This window comes from Dasypus novemcinctus, chromosome 14, assembly GCF_030445035.2.
Source record: "Dasypus novemcinctus isolate mDasNov1 chromosome 14, mDasNov1.1.hap2, whole genome shotgun sequence".
Lineage (NCBI taxonomy): Eukaryota > Metazoa > Chordata > Mammalia > Cingulata > Dasypodidae > Dasypus > Dasypus novemcinctus.
In genome coordinates this window covers 104,232,821-104,249,689 of record NC_080686.1, presented here as the reverse complement: position 1 = coordinate 104,249,689, position 16,869 = coordinate 104,232,821, and the positions used below count along the sequence as shown (strand labels likewise).

At 47.2% G+C, this 16,869-nt stretch overlaps 1 protein-coding gene across 30 annotated transcripts in view; it reads left to right on the top strand.

The window, feature by feature from the left end:
* The window catches only part of PTK2 (protein tyrosine kinase 2), a 327,553-nt gene that overhangs the window by 217,385 nt on the left and 93,299 nt on the right, over positions 1-16,869 (top strand). For 11 of the 30 annotated variants that reach the window (XR_011645712.1, XR_011645710.1, XM_058276092.2 and 8 more), the window contains 2 exons: positions 8,472-8,555; positions 9,595-9,612. The exons of 11 other annotated variants lie outside the window; for them this stretch is intronic. Coding sequence is in view for 16 of the 19 variants with exons in the window: in XM_058276092.2 (XP_058132075.1) it covers positions 8,472-8,555; positions 9,595-9,612 (102 nt within the window). In the remaining 3 variants the exon portion in view is untranslated. The remainder of the gene's footprint in view (positions 1-8,471; positions 8,556-9,594; positions 9,613-16,869) is intronic. 8 more of the 30 variants (XR_011645713.1, XM_071208057.1, XM_071208055.1 and 5 more) reach the window with 1 other exon arrangement.

Sequence of the window (16,869 nt, the reverse complement as noted above, 5' to 3'; positions counted from 1 at the left end):
AGTGCTGACTCTTGTTAAAATTCATTCTGCCCTGCATTCAAGTTCGAGTTTGTGAATGATTCACACTCTGGTTTCAGTTTTTTCTAATGCTGTGGTTGCAGAGGTAGTATCTGTGTACTACTGAAAGCTTAATTTAAACACTAGCTTTTAGGAATTAAAAAAAAAAAAAAGTCTTAATTTTAGAGTCCTGAAATCTATTACCTATTTTTTTTAATTAAATTGTCTTTTTTTTTTTTTAAGGCACATAGATCACAAAAAATGTTGCATTAAAAAATATGAGGTTCCCACATACTCCACCCCCCACCCCCACTCCTCCCACACCAACAACCTTTCATCATTGTGGCACATTCATTGCATTTGGTGAATATATTTTTGAGCACAGCTGCACCACATGGATAATAGTTTACATTGTAGTTTACATTCTCTCCAAGTCCATTCAGTGGGTTATGGCAGGATATATAATGTCCAGCATCTGTCCCTGCAGTATCATCCAGGACAGCTCCAAGTCCCAAAAATGCCCCCACATCTCATCTCTTCTTCCCTCTCCCTGCCCTCAGCAACTACCATAGCCACTTTCTCCAGATCAATGATATTCTACTATAGAACTGTTGTGACTAGTAATGGGAGAAAGTATAGCATTGATCTGGAGAAAGTGGCCGTCTGTTACCTAAGAAGTGAATCTGGGAAATGAGGTGCTCTGTGGCAGAATTTAGTCAGTTATGCTAGTGATTATTTCCACCCATGACGTTGATTGTATTTGCACCAAGGGGTAGGCATTGGCGTGGTCCTGGTACCCCTGGACTGGAAAGTCTTGTGGTTGTACCGGCTATGGATGGGTCTTGTGGATGTGGTGTCAGCAGAGGCTCGAGGCCTTGGAGCAGCTTCACTGGTCTCTCCGTGTCTGGGTGGGGCTGCTGGGCGCGTAGACCCAGCCTGCTGGGCGCGTAGACCCAGCCTGCTGGGCGTGGTCACAGGGCTGGGGCCCCCTTCACAGACCCTCTCGAGAACCACCGCTGTATCCAGCCAACTGTCTCGGTTGAGACTTGAGGGTGCTGATTCATCATCATCTTCTCTCTCAGTTCTAAGAGAGTTGAGTCCCCCACATGTAGGCATTGAAATATCAAGGCCATATGTTAAAAAGCAGTGTCCTGAAGAAGGACCCAGAGCCAAGCGGCTCCCTCCAGGCCCTTCACCCCTGCCGTGAACCTCCCCTCAGCTGTGGGCAGTGTGGGCAGAAGCCCTGACAAAAGTAGCCTGGCGCACTCTCGAAGGAGACGGTCCCAAGTGAAAAGCTGAGCAACGAGGGCCACAAAAACGTCAGGACAATTTTTGCTTTTATTTCTTTCTGTCTCACACATACTTGTTACCTTTGCCCTCTGAGCTTTGTTTCCAGAATCAAGAGTATCCCCATCTTCACCCCAGCAGCCTCCACTAAATGAGGCTGGATGCAGTGCTCCATGAGAGAACTGTTAGCAGAAATATGGTTTGGTCTTTATACAAGTATGCAGTCAGGGTTACTTTGCTCACAAGCCTTAATTCTCTGGCTGACCTTACTAACAACAGGTAATAGACTAATACTTTCGGTTTTTTCTTTTTGACACTTTTTGGTCATTGGGAGCCCCTTAAAGTTGCTTACTGACTCCTTTTTGCTCCTTCTCCCCGTGGTGTTTATAGTTTGTTTTGTGGCACATCTTGAAGGTGCAGGACCATGCTGTAACTTTCCTGCTCCACACTTACTTCTGCCAAGGCGCTCTGGTTCTTGTCAGTGGGGAATAGTATTTAGAGACCACAGTCTGTTCGTTGCTCCTGATTTGGCCATTGTTTCTAGGCCTTTTGAGCACTAAGAAATTTAATACTTTAAAGAGAGGAATACATTATGAGACCATAGTGATGGTTCCAGTTCTGTCACAGGGTTACAGGGTTCTTAAATCATTCCTTTGATTTTAAGGCTGTATCTCTTTTCCTCCTATGCCAGAAATCTTGGTTCTTTTTAGCATAGTGACTCATTTCTTCATCTTACAGTCTGCATAATAGTTTCTGGATGATAACTGCAGTTGCCATTCTGTAAATCACATGCAGTTTTGCACTTCTTTTTGTCCTTACGTCATTAATTCTCACAGTCCTCGGAACAACCCTGCAGGTACTGTTGGCGACTAAAGAAATCAAAGATGCAGTAGTTTGAACAATCAATAGTAGTGGCCAAGTGGAGCCGTTGAATATGGATAGCTCTTGGGAGAAAGGAAAGAAGAGAAGCAGAATTGTGGCTGGAAAGAGCTCTGAGGCCAAGCATGGGTGGGAGAGGCTTAATGAGAAGGAGCATGCTCAGGAGAGCAAGATTCCTAAGGAGTCCGTGAGTGCCCTACGCTGGAAGTGGGCTGAAGAAAGCCCATGTGTACAGGAGTGAAGGAGGAGGGGTGGCTGCATGTGCTGCAGGTTTCTGGCCTCTGGTGAGAGCTTGAGTTACTTCTAGTCTGAAGGTTTCCATTTTCTCTCTACACTTCAGTGCTTAAATTCTGGAATGGGGGAAGAGGTTTTGGGGTAAAAGGAAAGTGGAGAAGGTTTGACTCGGCAATCGTGGACTTAGTGAGTTAGCAATAACTAGGAACACCTAGCAGAACTGCAGAAAACATTGAATTTCCACATGGGCAAGGAGACCTTGAATTCTTAGTGGCACCAGCCTGTGTGGCTTTATGCCTCCACAGCCAATCCCCCAACCCAGCCTGCTTGATGTGTTGCCTCGTGGATAAATGGGAGAATATCAGCTTAAAGAGAATTGAGGAACAAAAATGAAGTTAACAACCACACTTCTCATTTAACCAGCACATGTAATATGTTTACTTTTTGCATGGCTTATCTTATTTAATATTCACTAATAAAGGAGGACATGGGAACTTCCATTTTCTCCATTTTACAGATTAGGAAGGTAAAACCACTTCCTCAAGATCACAAAGCAAGTTAGCATGGCTGCCAGCGTCTCAGGCTCCCCCCAGACCCTCCTGAATCTGCATGTTTGTTCTAAAGCTCTCCAGGTAGTTGATATTCGTGGTAAAGTTCAAAGCACTACTTAACATTTAAAAAGAATGAGTCTCCACCTACCACATGGGAAGTCCCAGGTTCAGTTACCAGTGCCTGCTGGAGCTGGTGCAGCGGGCAGGCAGATTGCGCTGACGCAGCAAGATGACACAACACAAGAGACACTAAGCAGAGACCATGAGAGATAAACCAGGAAGTTGAGGTGGCGCGGGTGATGGAGTGCCTCTCTTCCACCTGGGAGGTCCTGGGTTCGATTTCCAGTGCCTCCCAGAGAAAAGAGACAGAGAGCACACAGCAGTTGGACACAGAGAGCAGACAGCGACCACAAACAACAAGGGGGTGATCAATAAATTTAAAAAAATAAGTCTTTAAAAAAAAGTACGAGGTATATTAGAAGTGGACTAAGACAGTCGAAACCTCTTAGTAAGTGAAAAAAGAACATGCAGAGCTGGACTGACACCACTTACGTAATTTTTTAAAACACAGAATAAAGGTACCTATTTCTGAATGCTATAAATACATGGAAAAAGATGGAGAATGGTTCACATTGTGAAAGACAGAACGCACCAGGCTATTTAGCAGATGCCATTACTCAGGCTATTGCAGTGGGATTGCTCGCTAATGAGTAACTTCTCAAGGAAGAGGGAATGATGGGATTTTCTAAAACACGAACTCCTGGGGAAGGGTGGGAGTGGGTCTCCTCTCCGCACACAGCAGGGCAGATGGGTCCTTTGCAGTTAGCCATTTCTGGGAATGCAGGAGCGTAGGGTCCTTAACCAGGGCTCAGGCAAAGTCGAACGTGGTTAGCAGTGAGCCTTAATGTCTGAGGAAAAGAGCAGAATGAAGAGGTGTGGTGGAAGGGGAATGTTGCTTTGCATTTGTAACTAACAATTAAAAGACTGTTTTGATCACTTGGATTAATAATCCCTGTACATGCCAGTTTCCTCACAAAGCCCCAAAGCCTCATGTTACACCGGCCCCCCAGCCCTGTCTTCAGGTCCTGTACACGTGGTTCCCGGAAGCCCTGTACGTCCACACGCGCTGCTGCACCTTCCTGTGCCCTTGCCTCCAGCCAATCCCAGTGTTCCCGGGGGACACTGCCACCCGTGGCCTTGGTGGTCTTAGTGGCCTTCGTGGTGGCTTTAGTTGTTTCTCGCAGCCACTGCCATGCTGGGACTGGAGGTGAAGCGTGTATCCTCTCCTTCCCGTTGCCGCTTCCAGACCATTCTCCCTCGAGTTTCCAGCCATGACTCGTGTGTGAGCCTGAGATCCTGCTCTGTCCTCAGTCCTCTGCCCCCGGCTCACTGTTGACCGAGCCACATGCCCATCCTGGTTCTGGATGATTCTCCCAGTGCCCTGGCCTCTTGCCTTCCCACAGCATGGAGACCAGCAACTGTAACCCTCCGTCTTGTGCGTTTCCAGCACGCCCTCCACCCCATTGGGCCTGTCACCGTTTCCACGTCTGTCGGATGTCTTCACTGGTTTCTTTTCTTTTTTTTTTTTTTTTTATTGACTTTGTAATAATATTACATTAAAAATATATATATATGTGAGGTCCCATTCAACCCCACCCCCCCACCCCCCCTCTCCCCCCCCAACAACACTCGTTCCCATCATCATGACACATCCATTGGATTTGGTAAGTACATCTTTGGGCACCTCTGCACCTCATGGTCACTCGTCCACATCATGGCCCATACTCTCCTCCATTCCATCCAGTGGGCCCTGTGAGGATTTACAATGTCCGGTGATTACCTCTGAGGCACCATCCAGGGCAGCTCCATGTCCCAAAGACGCCTCCACCTCTCATCTCTTCCTGCCTTTCCCCATACCCATCGTCCACCATGTCCACTTTTCCCAATCCAATGCCACCTCTTCTATGTGGACATTGGATTGGTTGTGTCCATTGCACCTCTATGTCAAGAGGAGGCTCAGATTCCACATGGATGCTGGATGCAATCCTCCCATTTTCAGTTGTAATCACTCTAGGCTCCATGGTGTGGTGATTGTCCTTCTTCAACTCCATCTTAGCTGAGTGTGGTAAGTCCAATAAATCAGATTGTAGGTGCTGGAGTCTGTTGAGGCTCAGGACCTGGCTATCACATTGTCAGTCCAGAGATTCAAATCCCCTAAATATATCTTAAACCCCAACATTAACTGCACCTCCAGCACATTAGCATGAAAGTCTTATGAAGGGAGATCCCATCTGAGTCCAGATTCATCACACATAAACACCATTTCCAAAGAGGGGCCATCTGCCCTGGTTCACTGGTTTCTTTACAAGCTGGAAACCCCTGGTCAGTGATCCTATCACGCCCCAACATACTCCCTCACCACCTTTGCCCGACTCTTGTTTTGTTGGGGTAACTTGGCAACAACCCAGCCCAGCTTAATCCTACCCTCCGTGTGACCCATATCTGCACTAGTGCACCTGAACTTAATGGCAAAAACGCCACCCGGTTGCTAAGCCTTCCTTTAAATTTGTGACCACGCACCTCCAGGGGGACCTTGGGGCTGCCTCTCGTGTTGCGTTTTCCTGTCCATTTGTGTCCCCCGACCCAGATGACCACTTCATACCCACTCTTCTACAGCCTGCAACGCCCTGGCCACCATCCTCACTCTAAACTTGGCTTGCTTCCCATGTCCCTGGGAAGATACGAGAAGAGACCACCCCTGCCACCTGCTGGCGCCTGCCTCCCTGAGCATCCCCCACCCCGGCCCTCGGCCTCCACCTCCTCCACCAGTCCAGTCCACCACACCTCTGTTGGCGACTCCCAGCTCCCAGCTTCCCCTTTGCTCATCACAGGGTTTTCTAGACTCCTCAGTCTCCTCCTCAGCACACAGTCATGCTGTGACTTGCCCATCCTCACTAGCCCTGCTCTGACCCCTCCCTCCTGCACTGCCTCCCTCTTCCCCTTCAACAGAAGTCTTCCAAAGGGTTGGGGGGTACTCAGTTCCCCGCCCCCTACCTTGGAATCGTCCCCCTGGCTTCCAGAGAACCTTGCTCGTTGTCCTGGCGCCTTCGTGTCTGAATGCAGGGGGCCTGTCCCTGGACCTTCTCTCTGCCACCCACAGTCACTCCCTGGGCGACCTCCCTGTTTCCTGGGCCTTACTTAGGTTGCCTCCGTCCCAGACTTATTTCCTGAGCTCCAGGTTCTTGTAGTCACCTGCCCCCTCGGCACGTCGACACAGGCGCCTGCTAGACCCCCAGCCTAGCACTTTCAAGCCTGAGCTCCTGACTTCCCTACCAAGACTGTCCCCTGTCACCCCGTGTCACTCAGCAAGCAGCAGTTCCTTCCCTCTGGCTGGGCAAAATCCTGGAGGCTACTCATGATGCTTCTTTTTTCTTTCTCATCCCTTACCCAGGCCATTGGCAAATCCTAACTTGCTTCTTCCCAGTATAGTTACTTCTACTGCCCTTGTTCAAATTCATGTCCATCTCCAACCCCAGTTACTGCAGTGGCCTTCATTTCTCCCTCCTCACTTCTAGTCACTCCCAACAAAGCCAGAGCCTTCCATTGGCTACGAGGTTTTCAACTCTCTGGCCCTCTCTTATCTCCCTGGACACCTTGGCCGCCTCCCCTACCTGCCCCGACCTCCCACTGCTCTTCAGCCAGCACCCCAGGACTCCCTTCGCAGAGCCAGCACTGGCATATCAGCTGTTTCCCCTCCTGGGTTGGTCCCAGGTGTTTGCACAGCCCCTGCCTCGCCTTCTGCGCCTCCCGTAAGCACCGCGTTCAGAGCTGCAGCCTTACCTGAATCCTCCCTGCCACACCTGCGCTGTTCTCCATGGCGTTCCTTGTCGGCACACTGCACAGTCTACTTGTGTTGACTATCGTCCTCTCAACTCTAGAACGCAAACCCAATCAGGAGGGGTCTGGGGGTCTCTGTCAGGTGGCAGCCCTGAGGTCGAGGAAGCTCCTAATATTATCCCCATTTTACAAGTAAACTGAAAAAGAGAGAAACTGGGTAGCTTTTCCTAGGTCAGGGAATGAGGGTGGAATCATTATTTGAATCCAGACTGTCTTGCTGCAGAGCCCCTGGTCCTCTTTTTTTTATTTTCTCCTACTTTCATGCTTAGAGAATGGTTCTAAGAATTCTCATATATTCTTTTCTTCAAATTCACCGTGTTTGTATTTTTCCCCACTTGCATTATTCTTCACTCTTACCTACATACATATTATTTTTCTCATGAACTTTCAGAAAGTAAGCTGCAGACGTGGTGTCCCTTCTAAATATTTCTCGTGTGTTTCCTGAGAACAAGGACATCATCTTGGACAATGACGGTATCATTGTCAAAATCAGGAAGTTTTGTGCTGATACAATACCGTGCTCTAATCCGCAGCCCACTTTCTCCTTTCACCCCAGTGGTGTCTGCACAGCCACGCCCCACCCGCAGCGCCGACTGCCACCCCACCGCCCGTGGGGTGTCGAGCCATCCCGGTCGTGCCTCGTTTGTGTGTGGTAAAGGCAGCTGATGAAGGCCAGTGTCCTGTAAATGTCAGGATTGTTTGAAGAACATTACCAAATTGTACATTTCCCTGCCTTTCATCTCTTTCCCGACTATGTTGATAATACCAGTAAGTTCTTGCCATCTTGCCGAGCAGCCCTGCCCGATGTTCTCCTGGCCCCCGCCGGGAGCGCCGACCTCCCTGGCGGTGCCCGGGTCTGTGGTTCAGCTCTGCATGCCTCTGTATCTGCCTCCAGCGTCCAGTGCTGCTTCCTAGAGGACCCGAGGTCCCTTGTGACTGCACTTCAGGCGTGTCGCAGCTTGTACTCCTCTGTCTGCACATGACACCAAGGCTCCTGGGGGCCTTGGCATCCGGCAGCTTGGCTCTCCAGTGAGTCTTGGTGCAGGAGCAAGTGAGTGGAGGAAGGATCTTGGGGCTATGCGACCTGGGCGTTCAAACGTCCTCATCACCAGTTGTTTACGTTCAAGTAATTTAAATTAATGAATTGAGGGTGTGTGCTTAAGTTCTCTGATTTTGTGTCTTTACTAGTGATTTGGGTAAAATTGCTACTAAAGCTCTTCCACAAATTAGGATCTGCTAGCTCTTTTTGTAATTTTTTTCTTCATGGTTGAATGTTAGGTGTTCACAAGAATCTTGAATTGTTTGTTGGTCTTTTTTGTTTTTTGTTTTTTCAAGTTTTGTTGTGAAAAAAACATTTGGGTGACTGCAGTGCTGAAAGATTCTCATTATGTCTTGCTAAAAGTTTATATAGAGTTAATTGGCTGTTGCTAAAATCGAAATGACATTTTAAAAATAATGCTTCTATAAACTCAGGGTGATCAGAGTGAGAAATAAGATCTGATAGTCAAAAGTATTTCTATTTTGTACTTGTTTTTACAGCTGTGCCTTGAAATGTGACCCTAAGTCTCCTTTTGTATTGAAATAATCTGTTTCTCTTTTTCTCTCTCCTCCCTCGCCTCTGTGAAGGAGTCAGTCACTGCCAGCCTAAAGTTAAGAAGGCTAGGCGCTTCCTCCCTCTGGTCTTCTGTCCCCACGAGCCTCCGCCCGCGGGTACTGCACCCCTTTGCACACTCGTACTAACCACAGTGCCCCAGAAACCAGCTCTAACCAGGTGTCTGTGGCGTGTCCTGAGCAGAGCTCTGAGGCTAGCTCTTGCATCGCAGTGTGTGTGCTGTCCCCTGTTGAGACACCATCACTTGGGACAGTTTTCATGTCTGACCATCTCTGGGCTGTTCTCTTGAATAGGTGGCTTTGTTTGCTTCTTTGTCTTACATGCATGACAGGGCAAGCAGTAGCTTCCCAGTTTCATTCGTGTTGTCTTCATGTTTTACCCACAGGGCCCAGCAGGTCCCATGTTTCCTGCATTGCGTCCTCGCTGGCACAGTGAGCAGCCAAGGGAATGAAGGTGCATGGCCATGGCGAGTGCCAGTTGTCTGCTTTCAATGCTTTGGGGCAGATACCAGGGAGACAGCCACGCCGCTCAGATAGTTTTCTAGGGAAGCAAAGATTATGTGTAATCATTGGAGCAGTAATTTCTCCAAGCACTGTACAAATTACGGGGGTGCTTGGCCTCCAAGCACTACCCACCTTGGAGCTTGGAGCACTGGGCCGTGGCCTCTGGCACCGTGTAGTGGAGGGCCCGGGGCTGGTGGGAGTGGGCACACTGGGGCCCGTTTCCCTGGTCGTGACTACCAGGCACCTTGTTTTCATTCTGACCTCAGGGCCACAAAGTTCCTCTGAGGGAGCTAGAAGCCATTTTTAACGTTTAGTGGTGAAAGCAACCAAATGAATTCTGCTTGGTGTGGTAGAAATCGATTTAAACTCTATATTCTGCTGTGTAATTTTGTATAATATGTCAACAGCTTAAAACTTGGCATCCTGCTCCTAATTCGAGTGAGCGTACTTATTACTATAATCTTTTCTTTGTCTTTCAAATTTGACTTTGGGGGGGGTAATTTTTTTTTCTTGCACTTTGATTTACTTGCATTTTAATAGTGTGTTTTCCCCTCTCTTCCCTCTTCTCTTTCCTGTTTTCCTTCCCTTTGTTCCCTCCCCCTTCCATTTCTTTGCATGCCACCTGGATCTACAGATGAAATTAGTGGGGACGGTAATATTTATTTTCACATTTGTGTTACTAATATGGAATAATTATTATTTATTGATGCTTAGTGTATTTGATGAAAGGTAAAATGTGGTTTTGATTCAACAGGAAAAGTTCAAAGCGGTATAAAATGATGATATAAAAAATTTTGAGGACTTTGACATGGAAAAGACAACTATCAGTTTCTGTATCACATCTCAGGAAATTGGACTTTTAAGTGTCTAGTGAATTTTCTACATTTCATTACTAACTTAGAATTGTACAAAAATTCTCAAACAGTGTTATTTGGCAGGATTAGTTATACTTGAAAGCAGCAGTAAGTGATAGAGACACAGATACTGTCTTCCTACCCTCCGATATTTATAATAACTCGTAGTTTTGGGGTGAGATAGTGGAAAGGAAAACCTGAAAAGTCATTTTTTAAGAGTACACAAACTAAAGTAATTAGAAAAATATCAGCAATAGCAATAGAAATTGTGTTTCAAACTGTTGATGACAGCACTTAGTAAATACTAAAAATTTAAAAATCACATTTAGTGTCTGTTTCCTATTTGCATCATGCATTGTCTACAACAAAATTATATTAATAAAGTCAAAATTTATAAGCTAAAATTAAGAGGGAAATTGCATTTTTCTCATGACTATATGAAAGGTTGCTTTACTCAAGATTTTGCCTGTGATCATTTTTGTAACAAAGATTGATAACTTGAGTGTGACAAGCAGAGCCATTGCAGTAAAAGTGAAAGGTCTTAGGAGAATGTGAGCTTGGAAAATTGTATGTTTTTCCTGGGATTTGAAGTCAAGATCTGAACATCATTCCTAGATTTGTTCCTTGTGGTAATAACGTAGCCTGTGTCACTCGTGGAGAACTTCCTGTGTGCAGGTCCTTTACAGACAGGCTTCCTCATTCTCACAGCAGTCACTCAGAATGCCGTCGGGTGTTACCTTTGCTGTTTTCCAGGTGAGGTTACTGAGGACGCAGGTTTGGGAGGCTGGCCCAGAGCTGCCAGGGAGCTGGCCAACGGCTGGCAGGATGCTTGTCCCGGGCTGGCAGCACGCTGGGCAGGGGCTACCAGGAGACTTGTCCAGGGCTGCCAGGACGCTGGCCCAGGGCTACCAGGAGACTTGTCCAGGGCTGCCAGGAGACTTGTCCAGGGCTGCCAGGACGCTGGCCCAGGGCTGCCAGGACGCTGGCCCAGGGCTACCAGGAGACTTGTCCAGGGCTGCCAGGAGACTTGTCCAGGGCTGCCAGGACGCTGGCCCAGGGCTGCCAGGACGCTGGCCCAGGGCTACCAGGAGACTTGTCCAGGGCTGCCAGGACGCTGGCCCAGGGCTGCCAGGACGCTGGCCCAGGGCTGCCAGGACGCTGGCCCAGGGCTGCCAGGACGCTGGCCCAGGGCTGCCTGGACGCTGGGCAGGGGCTACCAGGAGACTTGTCCAGGGCTGCCAGGACGCTGGCCCAGGGCTGCCAGGACACTGGCCCAGGGCTACCAGGAGACTTGTCCAGGGCTGCCAGGACGCTGGCCCAGGGCTGCCAGGACACTGGCCCAGGGCTGCCTGGACGCTGGCCCAGGGCTACCAGGAGACTTGTCCAGGGCTGCCAGGACGCTGGCCCAGGGCTGCCAGGACGCTGGCCCAGGGCTGCCTGGACGCTGGCCCAGGGCTGCCAGGAGACTTGTCCAGGGCTGCCAGGACGTTGGCCCAGGACTGCCAGGATGTTGGCCCAGGGCTGCCTGGACGCTGGCCCAGGGCTACCAGGAGACTTGTCCAGGGCTGCCAGGACGCTGGCCCAGGGCTGCCTGGACGCTGGCCCAGGGCTGCCAGGAGACTTGTGCAGGGCTGCCAGGACGTTGGCCCAGGGCTGCCAGGACGCTGGCCCAGGGCTGCCAGGAGACTTGTCCAGGACTGCCAGGTCGCTGGCCCAGGACTGCCAGGATGTTGACCCAGGGCTACCAGGAGGCTAGCCCAGGGCTGCTTGGAGAATTGTCCAGCGCTGCTAGTCAGGTCTCTTAAGCTCCAGCCTTGCCCTTTACACTGCCCTGTCCTATCACCAGTTTGAATGATTTTGAATAGATTACTTAATCTGTTGTGTCTTTATCTATAAATGTCTCAAGTGGTTTTGGGAAGGATTGCTGTGAAAACATGAAAGGGATATCTACAGACAAATGGTATTACCTCATTCAGTGTGGTGCTTTGTGTTTTACCCAGCCTTTGCATGCATTCTCTCATTTGAGTATCACAGTGGTGTGAATGAGCCAGGGCGGGCATCCTCCTCCCCGCTTTACAGCTGCAGGGGCAGCCCTGAAAGGCTTTCCCACGTGGTCTAGGCCAGAGGTCTGCACACTAAGGCCCAAGGGCCAAATCTGGCTCTCCCCATTTGTTTGGCTTTTTACTGCCCCCTGCTAAGAATGGCACTTGTTAATGGTTGGGAGAATTAAAAGTCAAAAGAAGAATAGTATTTCATGACATGAAAATAATATGAAATTCATATTTCCTTGCCCACAAATGAAGTTTTGGTGGAACACAGTCACACCCATTCGTTCACGTTTCAGCTGCAGCAGAGCGACGAGGTGCACAGACCCTTGGCCTGCAGTCTAAAATACCTACTTACTAGCTGGCCCTTAGAAGACGTTTACCACCTGGCCCAGGTTTCACCGCCAGTTAATTTTAAAGAATGGAGGCGGGCTCTTCCTGGCTTCTAGAAAAGACCTTGCTGCTACTTCATGAAACCTCGATAGTTGATGGCAAGCAGGGTTATCAAGGTGGGGTAAGAGACCCTTAAATTGGTTAGCCTCACTGAGTTACCTCAACAGTCCAGCCTCCTTTAGGACTGTATGGCATCGGTGACTCATTCACACCCCCTAACCCCTCTGACTGGACCCTTGGGTGGCAGCAGGGAAGCCAGTTGCCAGAATTGCTGGTATCGAAACAAATGCACAAAGAAGAAAGGCCACCATTCCTTGCTGGGCAAGTTGAAGAGGTGTGGTGAGGAGACAGTCTTATAAATGGGCAATACAGCAGGTTTTCAGTACCTCAAGTTTTTGAACTGGAGGGCTTGCAGACCAAGCGGTGGTGGCCCTTGTCTGCTTAGCACGTTCCTTCCAGACTCTGAACTGACCCTCTTCCGTTTCAGTTGGGACCCCAGAGGCATTCAGCTATTTTTTTGTGTGGCATGCCATGGGCCTTTAAAGTCGTGAGCGCATGGTGACGTTTTCAGTACTGACTTGACTGTATTTCTTTCTACCTTGCTTTCAAATGAGAACTTGGTAACTTTACTCTCCTATTACCTGAACTGTTGATTGCTCTTTTTAATATGCCTTTCCTTCATTTTTATTTTACCACATGTTGTCCTACCAAACCATGTGTTTAAATTAGTGTTATCCAAAGTTTTAGGAACCTCCATTTTGTTGTGTTGTGTTTCAGAATATTTTGCTTGTGACCCAGGCACCTGAAATTGTCTCCCAGTTACACAGGTCCCCATGGACCTTCCTGTGAGCACTCTGGAACAAAACTGTGCCCATGTTGTGTGTGTATGTGGGGGGACAGGTCCCAAAAATTTCCCTAGGGGAACACTTGATCATTTCAAAGCGTAGAACATTGGTCTCCCAAATAAAAGACCTTACAACTTTGCAAAAAAAAGTAGGAAAGAAGCATAGTCCTTCGGAGCCCAGATTCTGTGCTGAAGTGCTGTGAGGAATATCGTCCTGCCGCTGATTGGCTTTGGGATCCTGAAAATGTACATTGTTTGTCTGTGTCTCAGTTTCTTGTCTTTGGAATGGGGATGATTATGATTGTACAACTCATGAGATTTTTATGAGGAGTAAATGATGATTTATAATTGTTTATAATAGCTTCAGGTATATGTTAAACTCTTGGTAATACTAGTTGTAATCATCCTTATTAAATGGAGAATGCAGATCTAGTTGCTTTTATTTATGCCAGGGTCTTTTCCTTTTATCAAGCTATTATGTGGGGGAACTAGTCATTTTCAGACTGAGCTCGTTATTCAGGGACACTGAAGTATACAAAAATAACCTCTCATATCAGTGTTGTGTACTAGTCCACAACCCTCAGGGCCAGGAAAAAATAACAACGTATAACCAGATTGTATATCAAGAATTCTTGGAGACGTATGTTAAATATGGCCATTTGAAAACTTCTATATAGACGATGACAAAATAATTTTTGTAAGTATATCTACCTTCAGTAATGATGTCTCTGCTTCCCAAGAACCAACTTATTAGGACACAGCTGCGTTGAAATAAAATTTCCCTATCCCTATCACATCATAATAAATACATCTGCATTCCAAATATTATCACAAATAATTCCCAGATTCCTTTGATACATACCTAGAGGGTGTTTTTTTTTTGTCTGTAATTTTTTTTTACTAGAGACATTGTAGGCTTACAGAAAAATTGTGCATGAAATACAGAGGTTTTATATAGAAACTTCAGCAGTCACCCCCAGAAATTACAGGCTCTTTCTTTTGATTGTACGAATTGAAGTATAGGCAACTTGATTTTTCCAGATCAATTCTGTGTGCTGGCCTGATATATATTAGCCATTTTATTTTTACTCTTTCAGAATCACTCCTGGGCTGGTGTCTCTGTTGAGTGTTTTGTGAAAGGAGGCAGGCTTGAGCTGTCACTTCAGTCACACCAGGAAGGCCACCAGTGTTACCGAGGAATCCCAGGCCCCTCCAGAGAGCCCCTCGGGAGGGGAAGAGCGGCAGCTGCGCCCACTCCCTGACCGCCTGGCTTGGCAGTGTTGTCTGCCTGGTGGTCTTTATAGCAGCCCTGCAGGTCACACATGCAGGCACGGCTACCACTATGCCGGTGCAGCAGCTGCCCGAGGTGCACGGCCAAGCGCAGGCCATGGCGTGGGCCTCATCCTGTGGGCTGCTCTGCCGCTCACTGGGCCGGCTGCCTTGCACAGGTTACGTAGCCTCTTTGCCTTGGTGTCATGGAGTTATAGCTATTGTCTGACTGTGTTGTCGCAATGCATTAATTCTTTTTATTTAACAAATATTGATTGACCGCCTCCTCTGTGCCAGGCAGTGTTTCAGATGTTGGGACACAATGTCAGACAACATGCCTGTGGTTTCTGCTCCAGTGGGAAGCACGTTCTGGAGAAGCTGACACAGTTAACAAGAAGGCAAACTAATACCAGATTGCTGAGCACTGTTAAGAGAAGACTGAAATAATGGGAGTGGAGGGCCACCTTACATTGGCGGGATGTCTCTGAATAGGTGTGACATTTTGGCTGAAACCAGAATTGGCCTGAGCAGCATGAGCTTTAGCACTTAGTAAACCCTCTGTGAGAGGTAGCCGCCGCTGCTGCCATCGTCGCTTTTCACCCCTCCTTTCTCACTGAGGCAGTAGACACCCTGTTGCTGGAGGAGACTGGGGCTGAGGGACTGGCCTGGAAAAGCCCCTCCAACCAGGGCACCCTTTCCTTGCACGCGGTGCCAGTGAGTGCAGGACATCCCCTTAATGAAATAAACCAGTGCAGGCGTTGGCAGAGCTTGAGGGCAGCTGAGGTAAGGGCAGAGAGGGAAGCAGAGGTAGGAAATCAGAGCGGCTCTCCCTCGCAGAATCTCTGCCGCTACAGGATTAGCAAGTAGATGTCCCCTCTAGAGGTGTGTGCTTTACATTAATGAAGGCAGTGGAGGTCCTGGACCTGGGTTTGAAGTTCAGCCTTAGTTACATACATTTTCTGAGGGGAGGTGCCATGAAATTGAGCTTGTTAAATGGTAGAATAAAAGGAGTTAATGATTGGCAAATGTCATCTGTAACTTGTAACTTGTGTTGCTCCCTCCTTAGTCCTTTTTGTTACAAGTGCCTTAGCTCCCTTGGTTCCCACATTTTATCCCAGCATCTTTTGATGGGCCATTTTACACAAAAGCAGAGCTGTAGACTTAGGGGTGCCAAGTTACTATTCTTGGTATCCACTGAAAACAAGGTGAAAGGAGGAAATACGGAAATAAAAGGATGTGAGGCTGAGGGTAGATTTAAAACTTCTTACCTGCACATTTTTCTTTACCCTTCTAAGTAGAAGAATTTATAAACATAGCAGAAGAATGTCGATCATCCCCCTGTCTCCGGGATTTATGAACAGTCTACAGATGGTGTGTACAAAGGAGGATTGGTTTACTTTACATTCTGCCAGCCAGCATTTTTTGACTTTAACCACTTTTAATGATGATTACAAATTAAGATATGAATTCTTCCGGTTTCTCTTAGGTTTGCCCTCAAATCATTAAATCATAGCTTCACGTGGAACAATTGATGTCCTAGTGGCTGGAAACTATATTTTCATTTTCTTCATTTTCTATAGTTTTATTATCCAGATGAAATAATAATGGAAGCACAGAAGACAGAACCTTTAGCTTTTAGGTTCTCTGGTGGGTGCCAGGGGAAATTTTCACATTTTCAAAATAGAACTCGCTTCAAATGGTGTATCAGAAGGTTCTCAGGTCCTTCATTGACACGTAAGAATGGCCCAGGAGTTAAAATCCTTACACGTGGAGCAACTGAAGGTTTTCCTCTTTCCAGAAAGAGAAAAAAATAGGACCCCAGTTGAGTGTTCAGTGTAATTATTATTCAAAGGAGCAGTTGTGGTTTTCAAATTGGTTTTTTTTTTCTGTTTCCCATTAGTGTAGTGGTGGAGCTTTAAGCCGCTGTGTTACTGAAAGGAATTAATGAAAGCATTGGAACTCCTTGACATTATCTCTTAAAAAACTCATTTGAATATGCTTTTTCTCACTACATTCTTTCTGGTAGATCTCTGAACCTTTTGACATTAACATATGGTTTTCAGATATCCTAGTAAAAAAAAATATAAAAGGTAAACACCTGGATTGCTTTCTGCAACATTTGAACAAATGAAATAAATTAGCCCAGCTGATCGCCTCACAAATTGACCTGCCATTTGTTTTCTAAAAGAGAAAGGTCACATTAGGCTCTCAAGTCAAATTACTACTTTATTAAAATCAGGTGTGCTGTGTTTTGGCGCTACCGGTCTTTGAAAAAATCCTAGTTGATTGCAGTGTGGTTTTAAAACATGTATTTGATAGAGTTGGATTGGAATTTGGTCAGTGCAGATCGGCTCATTTGAATTATATATATAGTTGGTTTTGGTCTACATTTTTCACAAGGGTTTTCTGTGCTAGCCCTATTTCTTTTCTGATAAGTCCTGTATTATAAAATAGTGGACATAATGTTACTTTTATTTCTTAAATTGACTCACACTTGGGCAAAA